We start from the raw sequence: 19683 nt of genomic DNA, 5'->3' as shown, positions 1-19683 counted from the left end.
TTTTATTGTAACCGACCAGTATCACACACTTCCTGTCCTTGTGTAATAAACAAAACTTTAAATATTTAAGAGTTCGGGTATTAAAAGTAAGAATTGTAAATTAACGGGAAGACATCTTCTTGTATTTGTACGTTTTCTGTTTTCATTGAAAACTGGCACCCATTCACGGTCCTCGTTACAACAGCATCATAATTTGTATCTTTCAATACTTTTATTCTTATTGGTGCTGATAGTGGACCATCCATATCACTTTTAAAGGCGAGAACTCTTACTTCATAAAGAGTATTGTATTTAAGGTCAGTAACAGTAGCTTTAAACCTTACTCCCGTTATAATCTCGATAGTCGGATCTAATTTGCTTGAATTGAATATCTGGAAAATGAAACATTTATAAGTAGGTATAAATCGGAGGTAAAATTTTACGGATATATCAATTTATTGTATCATTAAAAAAAATGTATAGAGAGAGTTTTCACCTGTATAGGTATGTCATTCTTCACAATTTCTGGGTGATTGTTTGTTAGTAATTTTACTTCTGTCGCAGATGACTCAGATATCTCGAAAATATGTATCTAAATTGAAAAAAAAGAAAGTTTATACAGGGTGTCCCACTTTCGGTATACTAAGCGCAAAGGGACTTGTAGTTTTGCATACGCTGAGTACGTAAAAAATAATTATAAAATTCCAGACGCATTTTTTTTTTAAATACTTAGAGGAATTCTTAAAATTCCATGTGTACACCCCCAACAAGCAAACCGCCCAACTTTGCCACCCGCATGTGAGCTATCGTTTAAGATTATGTTTTCATAGACAAAATACTCACATTAGCGAAGCGGTATATGCCGGCTGCGCGAAGCTAGAGACGAATACATGGATTTTAAGGAAAAATTTAGCAAAAAATTTTTCACGTAATTTTGTTATTTAAGTATTTTTTATGTGATCAGTGTATGCAAAACTACAAGTCCCTTCGCGCTTAGTATACCGAAAGCGGGACACCCTGTATAAAAGTGTAATTTAACACTTAAAACTCAAATGTATGAATATGTATATAATAATGTATCCTAGATTAAGTCTCAATTTGTAATTTTTAAGAGCAATAAAGTAATAAATAAATAAATAAATAAAATGTATGAATTTGTGAGTTTCGCTTTACTATTAATTTTCAAAGGCGATATATTCAGTACTAGCGGTACGCCCCGGCTTCGCCCGTGGAACATGTTTACGTAATCTGTTTACGTCTTCATTATAAAAAAAGAATTAACAAAATCGGTTCAGCCGTTCTCTATTTATGCGATTACCAACACATTTTGCGATTCATTTTATATTATAAAATCAGTGTTCAACCATTGAAAGTACGAATAACCTGTAGCAATTCTTACCTTAAAGCCCAAGACAGAATCACGCATTAGCTGTCTAACATTACTCCAATGGATGTATAGCCCTCGTGGCTCGACTGACGTCACGCTGATCAGCCGGGGGGCTTCCAAATTATAACTTACGTCTTCAGTTGCATTTGAGCACGATAGAATCATTACGATCCATAGGCATTTACTCATCATTGTTTCCATTTTAACAACTTTTGGTACGGGAGCTATTAACGTTAAAAAAAAAGTCATTTTAGTATAGTTTTCATTTTCATTTTCATTTTCATTTTCAGTTGGTTTTTTGATATACTGTTCCTCTTGCTATTTCGGTTAGAGTCCGGGCTGTCTGGCTGGTCGCAGTGGTTGCGTTTTTTAGTGCGCATCTCATCTGCACAGGATAATTTCCTTAATTTAAAGTCATTTTTTAACGCGTAATTTTTAATATTTTGCCTTTAGATAGATCCATCAGACATAATTTTTTTATTGCAAGACGTTTTTTTCGTTGTTAAATAGGTGCCAGACGCAATTTTTTATTTCGTTTTTATAAAAAATTCAAATTATTTTAGAATGTCTGTAAATTTCATATTATGTTCTTCAAACATAATATAATCTAAAATTAATTAGCCAGACGCTAATTCGATTGTTAAGTATTAAATATGTACAAATAAAAACGTAGTGAAAGTAGGTAAGTATAACAATTTGATGATTGTGTATATGGAGAGATAGTTTAAAGTGCAAGAGAGATAGAAAGGGTCGGCCGCGAAAATTAAATAACAATAAAAAATAACATTTTTTTTTCGAAAATATACCTAAGATGCATAGAAATTGAATTGTTCCTACTCTAGGATTCCCTGTGTTGTGGGAACAAGTACCTTCCATTGGTACATTTTATTCCTTAGGCTAAAAAATAAACTATTAGGGTACATCAACAATCTTCTATACAAAACAATTTTTTTATTACTTAACTATTAAGTTATGGGTTTAAATGAAAACAGCGATTACATAAACTTATGTATATTGTTTCCAATAGCACATTGCCTAATACCACACATTACACACCGCGTACAAGAAGAAAAAGAACCACAAACAAAATACAGTGTTGCCAATACAAGTTAAATTTTCTAATATATATCTAATATTAACTAGCGACCCGCCCGGCCCTGGCTTCGCACGGGTGCAATGCTGATACTAAATACACTACAGAAAAACTGTGAACGTTGAATATAAAAACATAGCGGCCCGCTCCGGCTTCGCACGGGTATAAAATATATAGCCGGGCGGCCGGCTGGTACCGCCGCAAACGCTACGTCCCGCAATTTTTAAATCTGTAATATCTTCGAAAATATTCACTTAAATCATACGGTGTAAAAGGCCATATAGATCTATATTAAATGAACAATGTATTCAAGGTCTTTAATTGGTTAAGGATTAATGCTGTATTGGTTAAAATTGCTTCGAAAATTAGCCATTATTTGTCGTAAAAAGTAAATGACAAAAAAAGTTATTGTGGGTTATCCATAAGAGATAGACATATACCATCACGGACTTTTCTGTAGACCTTTTCAATGTAGTTATACTCTGTCCATTATATTATTTGCTTTTTGACAGCTTCACGCCTATGTATAATTGTATTGTCTATGTTAAAATGTCATACAAATAATTATCGTACTTCATGGACAGGTCCCGCCCACTTAGTGATGCCTACACAGAATTATTCAATGATGGGTCGATAGATTAAAATAATCGATAGAAATACTCTGTAAAATATATCCGATACAGAAAAACTCTTCTATTATGTTATATAATTTAAACGTAAAGACAACCAAATTGTAAGATAGAAACCAATAAATAATAAAATATTAGTTTAGTTTAGTTTTAACATACAATGCATAGATATGTGGTCTTATTATTACATATCTTATTAGTACGTTTACGTTGTAATTATTATTTACGTACCTGATTCGATTTATGATAATATTTTGAATTTATAATTGAAATGGTATCACAATCGATAATCTTTTGAACATCACTTCTGGTATCACCCGTCGAGCTGTCAAAAAGCAATTCTTATAGTGGACAGACTATAGTACATTATTTTGATAAAACTCGTAGGGTGCCTCCGTTTGCACTGTAAGTGGAAAAATTGTAATTATTTACGAAATCACATTAGAAACCTCAAAAATAACAGTAGGTACTTCTCCACTATTTAATGGATGTTATTATACATATAAACCTCCCACTTGAATCACTATATCTATTTAAAAAAATTCTTAATATATATTATACATAAATCTCGTGTCATAATGTTTGTCCTCAATGGACTCCTAAACCACTTAACCAATTATAATAAAATTCGCACACCATGTGCAGTTCGATCCAACTTGAGAGATAGGATAGTTTATACATGTAGGTACCACGGGCGAAGCCGGGGCGGACCGCTAGTATACCTACCTATATAAATTCATGCTAACTACTTTAGTTAAATTCAATACAAACTTAAACATGCGAGTGTGTGTGTGTTCACGTGTGTGTGTCGTGTGTGGTGTGGTGTGTGTGTGTGTGTTGTGTGTGTGTATGTGTGTACATCAATATTGAAACAAACTTTCTAGTTGTTTACAGATGATGGAATATTGGAAAACAATAACAATTCCTTAGACGATAACATAAATAATTCTGACAGTGTGAGGAAAGATGATGATGATGATGATTATGAAGATGGCTTTTTAAATTTAACAATGTAATTGTTTAACCTTCATTGATATAGTTTTTATTCCATTCTTTTTAATGTATGGTAACTTTAATTTATTTTTCACTTTTATGTTTTTTTTTTTCATTTTAGCTTTTATTTATAAGAACAAGACGTAAATAATATTGTATTCTTGCAATTATTTCCTGTCGCATAGTTAAAATACACTAGCTGATGAGCTGCATGCTTCATTACTTTTTTTTATTTATACACATTATTTAATACTTAACAATCGAATTAGCGTCTGGCTAATTAATTTTAGATTATATTATGTTTGAAGAACATAATATGAAATTTACAGACATTCTAAAATAATTTGAATTTTTTATAAAAACGAAATAAAAAATTGCGTCTGGCACCTATTTAACAACGAAAAAAACGTCTTGCAATAAAAAAATTATGTCTGATGGATCTATCTAAAGGTAAAATATTAAAAATTACGCGTTAAAAAATGACTTCAAATTAGGGAAATTATCCTGTGCAGATGAGATGCGCACTAAAAAACGCAACCACTGCGACCAGCCAGACAGCCCGGACTCTAACCGAAATAGCAAGAGGAACAGTATATCAAAGAACCAACTATACTAAAATGCTCTCTTGTCAACGTTGGTAGCTCCTATACGATTTAGAGAAGACACACGGACACAAACAGAAGAATAGAATATACACTAACAGAAGATTGAATATCTTAGGGCCGATTTTTCAATGCTTGGATAAAACTTATCCGTCCAATAAATTATTACACGATAATATTAAAATGTCACATAAACTGTCAAATACAGGCAATTAGAATACGTTTTTAAAATGGTAGTGTTTTATTGTATTTATTTTTATTGCATTTATTTATTTTTATTGTATTTTAGTGTGTTATTCGACGAATAAGTATTAACCAAGGATTGAAAAATCAGCCCTTAGTCAGAAATAAATATGTGACAGAGAATTACAACTTGCCGTGAACTTGATGGGAATATTGAAGAATCATGCTCTGTTATCACCAAGTCACTAGTGATTAGATGATTTTTGCTAGCATACATACGTGTAATTTTAGTTTTTTATTTAATTTTGCGCGATTTTTTGCTTTCTATTTATCTCCTCCAAAGATATTAATCACTATAGTCAGTCACCATAACCATATTATATCCTTGTATGCTTTTAGTTCTATCAATAAAGAAAGTACCTACGCTAAAATATTTTTTTACAACTGAGAAACCCGATTCAGTCCTAAATTAAATAACAAATGACGAAATTAAGGGAACAAACTGATAAATGAGAAAGAGAGAGCGGTAATATTTATAAAAATGTATAAACAAAACGTCACTGAGTATAATAATAAATTGAATAAATAGTTTTAAAATGATACCTACTATACTTTTTCCGCTTCGATAATAGAATAATATTGTATGCTGTGATAACCTTTTTGCAACGTATTTTACGTCTACATATAGATACGTAAGTAAGAAATTAATAGAGCTGTTAATTATTAATAATAGAAATATACAGCTGTAGGTCGCTTCTATATTGGAGTTACTCGATATTATATTTATCTAACATTTTAGGTAATATAAATGGTCAGCTCTATACAGCTGTAGATCGCTTCTATATTGGAGTTACTCGATATTATATTTATCTAACATTTTAGGTAATATAAATGGTCAGCTCTATACAGCTGTAGATCGCTTCTATATTGGAGTTACTCGATATTATGTTTATCTAACATTTTATTATAAATGGTCAGCTCATTTTCTAGAATGGTCTCACAACTTAAACGAATCCTTTTATAACCAAACTATGTCTTGAAATGTACTAAAGACGCGAAGTTGATGCAATATATCGACTTCACCAACGTTTTTTATTAAGTCAGTCACATTTTGCTACTTGAGCAAATTATGATATTATAGAACAATTATTAATATGGCTAGAGTCATATCTTCACAAACAGCCTGAGTCGGAGGAGTTGTTGGTCTCTTCTTCTGTAACGTACGTTGCACATACCGGTGTGCCGCAGGGCTCTCATCTAGTGCCCCTACCTTTTCTTATATCTTATATAATCTTTTACATCTGTCTGCATAATGCATCTGCCCCTTACCCCACTTGGGGACATGGGACTTCACTTATATAATCTTTTATATGTACAAAACTATTGTCTCCCTCAAATACTATTCATATTCAAAAGTATCGACGAGAATTTTAGTAAATTAAATAATATAATGTTGTTATGATATAAATGATGATGTTTTGCTGATATTTTGTTTCTTGCCCTCGAATCCACATAATATATTCTCCAGGATACGAATCAACAAAATCTTTCACAATACTTTTTATGGATTAAAATCAGGTAAGGATACGGATGAAGAGAGTTAATATGACACCACAGATGATAATTAAGATTCTAGATGTTTATATTATCAAACACATTTGTCATTTGTCAAGTCTAATTTATATTGGTTTGTTTTTACTTGTCTGAGTTAAAATGCTCGTAGGTGATTTAGTTGTAAATTTTTAATGCTCTCGAAGCAACTATACAATTACATATAGCATTTTTGTTTACGTGTTATTAGAATTTTTTTTCGGAAAGAAATTAAAGTCAAAATCATTATTTGTTTCGTTGTACCTACGTTGTACAAAGGTTATCTTTGTTTTAGTCTGTATGTTCTTATCAATTTATAAATACTTGCCATATTGTTTAATTACGGTCAACTGAGTGTGAATTTATCAATTTTGTGCCAAAATCTGAATCAAAGGGTGTCATTAATCGAACCTTGGTAATACGGAAATTGAGGATTTATGAAATTACACAAGAAAATTGACATTGGGGCGCCTATCATTTACAACACAATTTAGTCCATATTTTACTGTTTAATCGTAAGTTAATCTTTTTCTGTTGTAGGGAAGCCCTCTTTGTTTTAAATTGATCTTAAAGTGAAACTTCTTTAGGCACGTTGGGAGTAAAATTTCAAGGTCGCGTCATGGCAATACCGTCACGTCTTGGAGTAAGGCGATGATTTTGGTATGTTTGAATCCTGCTAAAGAAGTTTCACTTCTGACACGTGTGCTCGGCACACACGCTCTTGTTTGTTCTTGATAACTAAAAACATGCATGACCATAATTTCAGGTTCTATATGGAGGACCAATTATGGATTTCAACTGCCGTCAATACCTCATCAGAACCAAATATTCTGGGAATCCTTGGTCTAACGACTTCCATCTTTATGCTGTACTGTGGGAACCCAGTAAGTTATGTTTTCCCTTTTTTCAGACATATTCTACACATAAAAAAATATGTACAGTAACGTTATTTGCATAAATAGAAAAATTAATTTTTACTTATCACGCATAATCATAATATGATAAAGAACAAACTTTAAACACAGACATAACAATGAAAGGTTTTGAATAAGGGAAGACTTGGTTTATTTAAAAAAAAATTTATCTATAATTTTCATCATTTATTAATGAGACTCGTAATCATTAGCTCTGAATTAAGTACCTTAGACGTTCCACTTTCAGTCTCATTTTGTGTATTCCTCTCCTCAGGTGCATTCCTCTGTAAATATTCATGGGTTATGTCAGCACAATTATTTTATTGGTTGTGTGTATGTATGGGTTAACAAACTAGCTCAGTTGCCCACCCAAGAAAATGTTTTGACCCCAAAATGATTTCAATCTAATCCATTGCAGCTCGGATAACCTTAACAGTGGATGGTATAGAATGGGCTCGTGTGGAGCCCACAACAAATGGACTGCAGGGACAGCTGCCCCGGGACTGTCCGCTACCACGAGACCTCCTCAACACTGGGACCAGCATGGCTCCGTTTGATGATTATGTAAATCTCTAAATATAATAATTTATTTCTATTTATTTATTTGATTTATTTCAGATAATTGCAATATCCATATAATTGTTAGTATCTTGTTACCTTAAAACTATGTTAGTATTAAAATTACAACGCCATGACCAAGGGAAATAATGAATCCCTATTTCCCTTAGTCACGGCGTCACGCGTGAACAGCTACATCGATTTCGATAATTCTTATTTTGACGTGTTCGTTATTGTCAGGTGACGGATCTCATGAAATAGCTTTATATCGCCAGAATTCTTATATTATAATAAAATAGTTATAAGAATAAAAAAATGTTGTGTGGTTTTATGAAACCACGGTAAAAGTGAAACTGTTCGAACGGTTCCGAACACTGCTTTGTGTAGCGCATGTCGCGTGACGGTCGGCTGCCGAGTAGGTATACCTACTCGGCAGCCGCGATACACGCGACATGCGCTACACAGACCAAAAAGTTTGAGACGATGTTATAAAAGTTTCACTTTAATAATTACATAAAAAAATATGCAAATTACTATAAATAAACCTAAACCAACCAATACCAATTTCCATTTCAGTTCTATACAACATTAGGGGTGTCAGCTGGTGGAATATCCGAGTTCCCAGATGGCATCTACACATCCGGGTCTCGTTTGAAGCCCTGGAGGAATCGAGGTCGGAAGGCGATGCTCAATTTCTGGCAAGATATGGACGCCTGGTGGCCGACGTGGTCACAACCATTGGTCATCGACTACGTACGAATTAAAGCTCTTTAGATTTACGTTAGGATTAAGTCGAATACTTATTGTTTATCATCTGTAAAGGATTTTTTATGAATGAAAAAACATGCAAAAAATCTTTTTCATTTTATATGCTTTATATTTTTACAAATTAATTGTTATCAATAAAACATTTTGAAAAAGATGATAAAACCTATTATTATTTTTATTGTAACCGACCAGTATCACACACTTCCTGTCCTTGTGTAATAAAAAAAACTTTAAATATTTAAGAGTTCGGGTATTAAAAGTATGAATTGTAAATTAACGGGAAGACATCTTCTTGTATTTGTACGTTTTCTGTTTGCATTGAAAACTGGCACCCATTCACAGTCCTCGATACAACAGCATCATAATTTGTATCTTTCAATACTTTTATTCTTATTGGTGCTGATAGTGGACCATCCATATCACTTTTAAAGGCGAGAACTCTTACTTCATAAAGAGTATTGTATTTAAGGTCAGTAACAGTAGCTTTAAACCTTACTCCCGTTATAATCTCGATAGTCGGATCTAATTTGCTTGAATTGAATATCTGGAAAATGAAATATTTATAAGTAGGTATAAATCGGAGGTAAAATTTTACGGACATATCAATTTATTGTATCACTAGCTTTCCGCCCGCGGCTTCGCCCGCGTTCTCAAAGAAAAACCCGCATAGTTCCCGTTCCCGTGGGATTTCCGGGATAAAACTTATGCTATGTGTTTATCCAAGTTACCCTCTATATGTGTGCTAAATTTCATGCAAATACATCCAAGGAATAAAAAGTTTCATACAAACTTCTATCCCCTATTTTACCCCTTTAGGGGATGAATTTTCTAAAATCCTTTCTTAGGGGACGCCTACGTTATGACATCTACCTGCATGCCAAATTTCAGCCCGATACGTCGAGCGGTTTGGGCTGTGCGTTGATAGATCACTATATCAGTCACCTTTGAGTTTTACCTCTATATAGATTAAAAATAATTTGGAAAATCCAAAAGTGCACGCCTCATAATTTTTTTTAATAAATATTTATTAATTATTATTTTTGTTTATTTAATAACAATTAAACCACATCGAATCAGACCCTGAAAAATGAAAGGGTTCTATTCCTGAGCATACTCAAGCGTAAGAGAAAATAATAATTTGGAAAATCCAAAAGTGCACGCCTCATAATTTTTTTTTTAATAAATATTTATTAATTATTATTTTTGTTTATTTAATAACAATTAAACCACATCGAATCAGACCCTGAAAAATGAAAGGGTTCTATTCCTGAGCATACTCAAGCGTAAGAGAAAAAAAAAGACTCGATTAGTAAAGTATTTCGGTCGCTATCGTGTTAACAAGAAAAAGGATCCGCACATTACACACGGACGTCCAAGACAGAACTTTTTTAAACTGTTTTTTAACTAGTTTAAATAACAAAAATGACATCAAAAATATCATGAACGTTAAAAATAGTGTTTTTTCTTAATATGTGTGTGTATGTATTATCTTACAAGTGCAATGTATGATACATAAAGACATTTTAAGTTTGAAAAATCAGATGTTTTGCGCGAAGTGACAGTAGTACCCACCTCAACGCTTCGCTTATGAGGCGTGCAAAAAAAGACTCGATTAGTAAAGTATTTCGGTCGCTATCGTGTTAACAAGAAAAAGGATCCGCACATACAGACACACGGACGTCCAAGACAGAACTTTTTTAAACTGTTTTTTAACTAGTTTAAATAACAAAAATGACATCAAAAATATCATGAACGTTAAAAATAGTGTTTTTTCTTAATATGTGTGTGTATGTATTATCTTACAAGTGCAATGTATGATACATAAAGACATTTTAAGTTTGAAAAATCAGATGTTTTGCGCGAAGTGACAGTAGTACCCACCTCAACGCTTCGCTTATGAGGCGTGCAAAAATGTATAGAGAGAGTTTTCACCTGTAAAGGTATGTCATTCTTCACAATTTCTGGGTGATTGTTTGTTAGTAATTTTACTTCTGTCGCAGACGACTCAGATATCTCGAAAATATGTATCTAAATTTAAAAAAAAGAAGTTTATTTAAAAGTGTAATTTAACACTTAAAACTCAAATGTATGAATTTGTGAGTTTCGCTTTACTATTAATTTTCAAAGGTGATATATTCAGTACTGGCGGTACGCCCCGGCTTCGCCCGTGGAACATGTTTACGTAATCTGTTTACGTCTTCATTATAAAAAAAGAATTAACAAAATCGGTTCAGCCGTTCTCTAGTTATGCGATTACCAACACATTTTGCGATTCATTTTATATTATAAATTCAGTGTTCAACCATTGAAAGTACGAATAACCTGTAGCAATTCTTACCTTAAAGCCCAAGACAGAATCACGCATTAGCTGTCTAACATTACTCCAATGGATGTATATTGTATAGCCCTCGTGGCTCGACTGACGTCACGCTGATCAGCCGGGGGGCTTCCAAATTGTAACTTACGTCTTCAGTTGCATTTGAGCACGATAGAATCATTACGATCCATAAGCATTTACTCATCATTGTTTCTATTTTAACAACTTTAGAGAAGACACACGGACACAAACAGAAGAATAGAATATCTTAGTCAGAAATAAATGTGTGACAGAGAATTACAACTTGCCGTGAACTTGATGGGAATATTGAAGAATCATGCTCTGTTATCACAAGTCACTAGTGATTAGATGATTTTTGCTTACATACTTGTAATTTTACTTTTTTATTTAGATTTGCGCGATCTTTTGTTTTCTATTTATCTCCTCCAAAGATATTAATCACTATAGTCGGTCACTATAACCATATATCCATGCTTCTTTGATGTTTTCGTTCGATTTTAATTTTGAGTCCCTCTATATGTTTTAAATGGTGGTCATCTGTGACGTGCCAGACAAAAACCTATACGTATTCTTTTAGTTCTATCAATAAAAAAGTACGCTAAAATATTTTTTTACAACTGAGAAACCCTCATTCAGTCCTTAATTAAATAACAAACGACGAAATTAAGGGAACAAACTGATAAATGAGAAAGAGAGCGATAATATTTATAAATAATTTGGAAAATCCAAAAGTGCACGCCTCATAATTTTTTTTAATAATTATTTATTAATTATTATTTTTGTTTATTTAATAACAATTAAACCACATCGAATCAGACCCTGAAAAATGAAAGGGTTCTATTCCTGAGCATACTCAAGCGTAAGAGAAAAAAAAAGACTCGATTAGTAAAGTATTTCGGTCGCTATCGTGTTAACAAGAAAATCCTCCGCACATACAGACACACGGACGTCCAAGACAGAACTTTTTTAAACTGTTTTTTAACTAGTTTAAATAACAAAAATGACATCAAAAATATCATGAATGTTAAAAATAGTGTTTTTTCTTAATATGTGTGTGTATGTATTATCTTACAAGTGCAATGTATGATACATAAAGACATTTTAAGTTTGAAAAATCAGATGTTTTGCGCGAAGTGACAGTAGTACCCACCTCAACGCTTCGCTTATGAGGCGTGCAAAATGTAAAAACAAAACGTCATTGAGTATAATATAGTTTTAAAATGATACCTACTATACTTTTTCCGCTTCGATAAGAGAATAAAATTGTATGCTGTGATAACCTTTTTGCAACGTATTTTACGTCTACATTTAGATACGTAAGTAAGAAATTATATAGCTGTTAATTAATTAAATATACAGCTGTAGGTCGCTTCTAAGTATATTGGAGTATTCACTCTGTACACTTATCGTTTTAAACCTGAGTTTTAAACACGTTGACAATTTTATTTAAGACTAGCTTCCGCCCGCGACTCCGTCCGCGCGGATGTCGGTCTTGGCGTGGGTGGTTTATTTCTCCATTTTGAGTAACTCTGACAATGACATCTTATAAATATCTATTGGACCCAAATACGGCTAGGCCTATAATAATACGCAACGTGTGTTAATGGGATAAAACTGAAAAATTAAGATTAATTTTTTTTCTACGTATTTTTTCAGGATAAAAAGTATCCTATTTTACGCCCAGGATAATAAGGTATAATTATACCAAGTTTCATCGAAATCGAACCGTTAGTTTTCACGTGATGTCTTCACGAAGACAGACAGACAGACAGACAGACAGACAGACAGACAGACAGACAGACAGACAGACAAAAATTTTTTTAATCACATATTTGGGTTTGGTATCGATCCAGTAACACCCCCTGCTATTTATTTTTACAATATTTTCAATGTACAGAATTGACCCTTCTACAGATTTATTATATGTATAGACTAGCTGTGCTTCTGTGTTTTAACCGCAGTGCTTCGCTCCTGTTGGTTTGAGCGAGATGATATATAGCCTTATATGTATATAGCCTTCCTCGATAAATGGGCTATCTAACACCGAAAGAATTTTTGAAATCGAACCAGTAGTTCCCGAGATTAGCGCGTTCAAACAAACAAACAAACAAACAAACTCTTCAGCTTTATAATATTAGTATATTATTTTATATCCGTGTAAACACGTAAGAAAGGAACTGTGTGGAACGATTTGTCAATCATATATTGAGAATGTTAAATTACTATCCTCAATGTCATGATCAAGATGATAGATAAGAAGGAAAAAAAAAACAATTGAATAAATTATGTCACTTTCAAAAACTTTTTTTTAATCCTATTGAGTTAATGACTGAGTATTTATTATTAGTAGTGTAAGGTTGCGAACGTGATGTGTTTCGATATCAACTTTTTTCTCAGCAAAAATAGCTTTCAAATTAATCATAAAAAACAATAGTACATATTATGACCACAGAGTAAATTATATAAAAAAGAGCGTGTGTTCCGAGCCCACGTGTCAGAAGTGAAACTTCTCTGGTAAGATTTAAAGATACCAAAATCGTCGCCTTACTCCATGACGTGACGGTATTGCCATGACGCGACTTGAAATTTTACTCTCTTAAAACACTTAATGTTCAATATACTTTCAGTTCTACCTAACCCTCGGTGTCGCCGTGGGGGGTATCGTAGAGTTTCCTGACGGCATGACCGTCAGGGAAAAAAATATACCGAAGCCGTGGCGCAATCGCGGCAGGCAGGCCAGCTTCTCCTTTTGGCAGGATAAGGACAATTGGTACCCATCGTGGACTCAGCCTGATTTGATTATAGACTACGTGAAAGTCGTCGCTTTGTGAATGTTAACTATAGCCCTATATCGTATCTATATTATGATATCATTAGAAGTAAAGTAATGAAATAAATTTGATGTTTTATTTCTCTTTCTTCATGCAAAAGTAATCTTGGTCAACATACACCCTTATTTCGAATGTGCACCTATACAAATAATATCCGATCAGAATTTGACATATTTAGTGGTTCTCTGGTCTCAATTAGAAATAAATTAATTAATGTTAGCAAATAGTTAAATTATAAGTAGTTATCAGAGTTATTGTTACATAAGTAAGGTAACCAAATTATAATTGTAAATTTGCATGTTGTGTCTAGATCCTGTATCCAGATGGTTGCGAATCAACTAGAAGTTAGCATAATTAGTAAAATACATGAAAAGCATTTGTGACCTGTTTTGTAGACCAATAAAAAAAATAGCTATAAGATTATATTTGGTGATTTTTAGCAAAATATAGGACAGTCACAATGCTCTTTTAAAATATAGAGAGCTACATGAATGATTTTTCATTTTAAATTGTAAATACCGTTACATACTAATCTATAGGACAACATGTATTCCTGCAGTTTTATTATAGTAAGGGCCGATTTTTCAATCCTTGGTAGTTTAATACGTTATTCGATGAATAAGTTTCAACCAAGGATTGAAAAATCAGCCCTAAACAAATCACGTCAAGCATAAAACAAACAACTTTAAAAATAAAATCATTTATTATCCTACAAATAAGAGTTATAAACATAAGTCTCGGGCATATCCGATGTTGTTTTATTAGTAATGATCGTAGCTTGACAAGAATCTGTGGTCCTTTGAGCCAGCATTACATAGTTAGTTTCAGTAATAAGTTTAAGTCGCTTCGGTTCTGACATAGGGCCGATTTCGTCTCCTCTATACCTCATTTAGTTGGTATGGCTTTACAGATTGTATCTTAGCATAGTTGAAGCCTTCTTTCACTGTAATAACACTAATGTTTTGGTGTGATAACTGTTATGTGATCAGGCGTCAGTGGCTGAAAACAGAGTTTAAAGTTTTACGTGCTAGGGATATTTTATTATGTTCAATGTTACAAATAATTTAATAAAAACAAACCTCTGCAGCAAAATTATTTTCTTCTAAACCAGGATATTGTTCGCCGTTAATCAATTTGTAATTTCTTGTAGTTTCTTCTTTAATTTCCCATAAACCTGTTAAAAGATCATCATTTGATTAACGTACAACAAAAAATATTTATGGATAAGTTACGGCCCTGCCTTCATACGAAACTGATGAATGCGCCGTTCGCACGGGAATAGAATGTGGGTCCTATTTCCCTGAGTTAGCATCCAAGCTTACGTCTTAATAATTATTAAAATGTATAAATTCATTCTTTGACTCCGGTCTGCATCGTGCAGACATGGGTGTAAAAGTCTCATTTTAGTCATTAAATGTAGTTTCTAAGTATATCTGAGTTTCTTTTGGGGCCTCCGGCTGCGGGAAATGTAATTGGCGCAGTCGGTAGGATCCTTAAAAAACGTGGCATAGATAGAGTAACCTTGCTATCGCTACGAGGATCCAGAATCTACGATTTCTGCGGCCTGGAGGCTATATCAAAACATCGATCCCAAAAAGTAACCAGATTTGGTAAGTACATAGAATAGTTCTGTGTTGCTTCCTTTTAATATAGTTTATATATTTTTTATTCCTAATTTCCTTTCCATGATTTTCCATCCGTGAAAGTCAAATTCCCAAGAGCACTACATTGAGTAAGGCTGCTCGTAGACTAGTTTTAGAAAATAGTAGAGATTTATTTTAAAATTAATTAGATTAACTAGATTGTAAAGTTATATTATAAAGTTAATGCTAATTGATTATGATGCACTTTTATCGTGACAAAATCAAACGTTTATCTCGAGAAAAAAAGAGCGCCAAAAGTGGTTTATCGCAGATAAAACCAAAACTAAAAGTAATTACACAAAATGCTCTGACAAATATCTTGCAAATGTTTTAATATAATTGTTTATGAAAAAAAAATCATAATAAGTATTACCATGTCAAGTAGAAAACGTAAAAGTGTGAAAATTAGAGCTAACTTGGTGATTTTTTTTTATCGAGTAAATTTTAATATTTTATGTTTTTGATTAAACAGAATCGTTGAACATATCATCTAGTTTGATATATATTTTATTTTTTAGATTTGGTCTTGCATATTACACGTATCATCTAATAGAAGATTGGTTATTTTGCTTTATGCGCCCCCTTAACTACCTTTACCACGCTCATCTAAAATCTTACTATAAATGCAACAGGAGGACTTCGTGATACTCCAAGGTACATTCTTATTAACTATACCTACTGGATGTATCTACGAGTCGGAGAATTTCAAGACCTATAATGTAAATGACAAAATTAAGGAACAGCCACTGACTGAAGATAAGCAGTACAGATATCAAGGACATTAGAAATAAATATACAAGATACGAAATTCTCAACTCAGTTAATTTGGAAGATTTGCACAAAATCCAATAGCAAGTTTGAATGCAAACCCCTCGCTATAGAAAATGATCCTGTAATATATCAAACAACTATCCCTATATATATAATTCTGGTTGGTGCAGTCTTAATTTTGGCCATTTGGTACACGATGTGACGCAGATCGACACATACTTTATAGAGGACGGAGGACCACAGATGAGCAGATGAGCCCCGGCTTCCAGCAACATTTTTCCACAAAATTCAAAAATGGTCGCTGAACTTCGGCGGGAGGAGTTACGGCCCTGCCTTCATACGAAACTGATGAATACGCCGTTCGCACGGGAATAGAATGTGGGTCCTATTTCCCTGAGTTAGCATCCAAGCTTACGTCTTTATAATTATTAAAATGTATAAATTCATTCTTTGACTCCGGTCTGTATCGTGCAGACATGGGTGTAAAAGTCTCATTTTAGTCATTAAATGTAGTTTCTAAGTATATCTGAGTTTCTTTTGGGGCCTCCGGCTGCGGGAAATGTAATTGATAAATCCAAACGTTTACGTAAATATTTATTTTAATATGTTAACCTATTGCTGTTTCAAAATCAATAACTAATGCACTTATTTAGAAAATTATTAAATTCTAGGTAGGTATATAAATTGAAATTATAAATTATGGTTTTAGGCTATGCTATAAAAATTAAATTATGTAAGAACATTTAAATAAGGAAACTAACATTATAAAAAAGAAAAAAAAATCTGTTAGATGTTTACAGCATTCAACTGTACAACATGACCTCTTTAATTGTTATTCAACCTGCTAAGTTTAGGTAGATATTATAAAAAATATAATATCGACAGATAAACATTCGAAAGTATAAAAAAGAAGAAAAATCTGTTAGATGTTTACAGCACTACAACTGTACAACATGACCTCTTTAATTGTTATTCAACCGGCTAAGTTTAAAATATTATAAAAATATATCGACAGATAAACATTCGAAAGTTTAATTCTGCATTCAATCATACATAACCTAGAATTGATTATGAACCAAATGCATAATATATACATCCAATTATATTGAAATCGTAAAGTCTCATCCTAAAAAAACATAACAAATGAAATACTGATCCCAGAATTCGCCATACCAAAACTTTTATTTACATCCATAAAAAGGTTTATATTATAGATAGTTTACTTACAATAAAGCGCGTCACACACGGTGAAGATACTATACTATTTTATCTTAAGATACTGTTATATTTTATATTACAGTATCTTAACGCATCCGGTATCAGCGTTCGGACCATCATTTTTCTTTTTGTCATTGCGTACTAAGACCCCTGTAGACCCGCCATCCTGTTACAAATGACGCGAAATTTTGTGGGTCATTTGTAACAGGATGGCGGTTCTACAGGAGTCTTAGTACGCAATGACAAAAAGAAAAATGATGGTCCGAACGCTGATACCGGATGCGTTAAGATACTGTAATATAAAATATAACAGTATCTTAAGATAAAATCTTCACCGTGTGTGACGCGCTTAAATCCTATGTTTGGTTCGTGGATAGTATGACGTACTTCGTCCCACTCCACATAAAGTCAAGAAGGTTCTAAAAATGTAACCCTTACACCCGTTGCGCTTTTAGCGGATCAGCATAAATCAAACAGATTAAAAAATATATACAAGGAAAACTCAATCCTGTCTGAATGCTCGCCATGTTTAAGTGAATATAATATTATCTTGAAACTGTATGATAACCCTGTAAGTATAGTTATTGGTATTGAGATAATTTAGTTGTGTTTTTAATGTCGATTTGATAAAATTTCATTTAGGTTTAGTAAATTTGTAAGTCTTATTTTAGAATTTTGGTACTTTGGAAAAAGAAAGGGGTTGTAAGGGGGAAATCTATATCTATATTTTGTCGAATGGCCGGCAATACCGCACAAATGAAGAGGCGGACTATACGCGTTAGAATATACATATTATACTAGATTTCCGTCCGCGGCTTCGCCCGCTTTGTCTAAAACATAATAAATTATATACTGAAACCTTCCTCTTGTATCACTCTATCTATTAAAAAAATAAAACCGGCCAAGTGCGAGTCGGGCTCGCGCACAAAGGGTTCCGTAGCAGCAAATATAATAAATTACAGTTAAATCAACCTATCTCAAAAACTATAAGAGATACTTTGATCAAACCAAAAATCGTTGAAAGAGTTAATTAGCATGCATCACCTCTATTTTTTTTAGAATTTTATACCCCGTAGTTATAAAAATAGAGGGGGGGGACATACTTTTTACGACTTTGAGAGCTGATATCTCAAAAACCGTTCACTTTAAGAAAAATGTTTTTTAGAAAACTTTATATCATTTTAAAAGACCTTTCCATTGATACCCCACACGGGTATGTACATCGAAAAAAAAAATTTCATCCCTCAGTTACATGTATGGGGGGCCCCACCCCCAATTCTTTTTTTTACTATTTAGTGTCATATTTTTGTAGCGGTTCATACAACACATATTCCCATCAAATTTCATCACTGTAGTACTTATAGTTTCCGAGTAAATCGGCTGTGACAGACGGACAGACGGACAGACGGACAGACGGACATGACGAAACTATAAGGGTTCCGTTTTTGCCATTTTGGCTACGGAACCCTAAAAACCGCATCAATATCCGTTGCGTAGTTTTAAAGATTTAAGCATACATAGGGACAGAGAAAGCGACTTTGTTTTATACTATGTAGTGATATTCTATGCTATAACTCTATATCCTGTATTTTTATACGAAATGATCTCATCATCATATTTTGCATTACGCCTGCAAATTAATATTATACAACTTTGCATGGGTAATTATCATCAGTCGACCCACCAGACCCTTTGGCGAATAAATTAACCTACCTATGGAGAGGTTCCGGAATGAACACATTTGATAAAAAAAATACGCTACAAACACACCCCGGACACTCCATACAAAATTATCGTTTTGACAGTCACACTGTAGAGACTGCAAATGTGTGTGTTAACGCTTTATGGTTGGCACATTTGTGACTAGCGTAAAAAAAATTCCCGTTTTTCTGATGAAATACATCCGTAAACAGCACAATATCTAACCATTTTCTACGAAAAACGATAATCACAAATCCAAAATAGTAAAATTACTTTAAGTCAATTTGATTAATGTTGTCAATCTTCGTTGCGTATCGTCCTTGCAGAAAAAATGTGGCCCATTTTAATCACGATCGCGCGGGTTGAGATAAGTTTAATTTTGGCGGGAGGCGGAGAGTGTCCGTTCTGTTGCGTTTAGCTACTATTATGTATTCTGTGCTACAAATTGAGTCTCTTTTTTAAACGTCGGTTAAAATACTACGTGT

The 19683-nt window shown here is 33.1% G+C and overlaps 1 protein-coding gene and 1 long non-coding RNA gene across 2 annotated transcripts in view; one reads left to right on the top strand and one right to left on the bottom strand.

Moving 5' to 3' along the window:
- Nucleotides 1–18: 18 nt before the first annotated feature.
- LOC149483804 (uncharacterized) lies at nucleotides 19–1574 on the bottom strand. Its single transcript, XM_089701997.1, has 3 exons — nucleotides 1379–1574; nucleotides 476–571; nucleotides 19–371 (listed from the first exon to the last, which is right to left on the bottom strand). Exons 1-3 carry the CDS (start codon nucleotides 1565–1567, stop codon nucleotides 81–83), a joined length of 576 nt encoding a protein of 191 aa, XP_089558123.1. The 5' UTR covers nucleotides 1568–1574; the 3' UTR covers nucleotides 19–80.
- Nucleotides 1575–17507: 15933 nt separating this feature from the next.
- LOC149483802 (uncharacterized) overlaps nucleotides 17508–19683 on the top strand; it is a 30882-nt gene continuing 28706 nt past the window's right edge. The window contains exon 1 of the long non-coding RNA XR_016316435.1: nucleotides 17508–17857. This is a non-coding gene — a long non-coding RNA (uncharacterized LOC149483802). The remainder of the gene's footprint in view (nucleotides 17858–19683) is intronic.

The sequence above is a fragment of the Colias philodice genome, chromosome 12 (assembly GCF_061535455.1).
Source record: "Colias philodice isolate Cphi_HAF_F1 chromosome 12, ilColPhil1 Martin Lab GWU primary, whole genome shotgun sequence".
Lineage (NCBI taxonomy): Eukaryota > Metazoa > Arthropoda > Insecta > Lepidoptera > Pieridae > Colias > Colias philodice.
This window is presented reverse-complemented; position numbering and strand designations above follow the sequence as displayed.

Coding starts and splice junctions, on each gene's coding strand:
- LOC149483804 (XM_089701997.1), bottom strand. CDS start 1,567: ATGGAAACAATGATGAGTAAATGCCTATGGATCGTAATGATTCTATCG. Junction 572..1,378: donor ATTCTGTCTTGGGCTTTAAG/GTAAGAATTGCT, acceptor TTTTCAATTTAG/ATACATATTTTCGAGATATC. Junction 372..475: donor AGAATGACATACCTATACAG/GTGAAAACTCTC, acceptor TTCATTTTCCAG/ATATTCAATTCAAGCAAATT.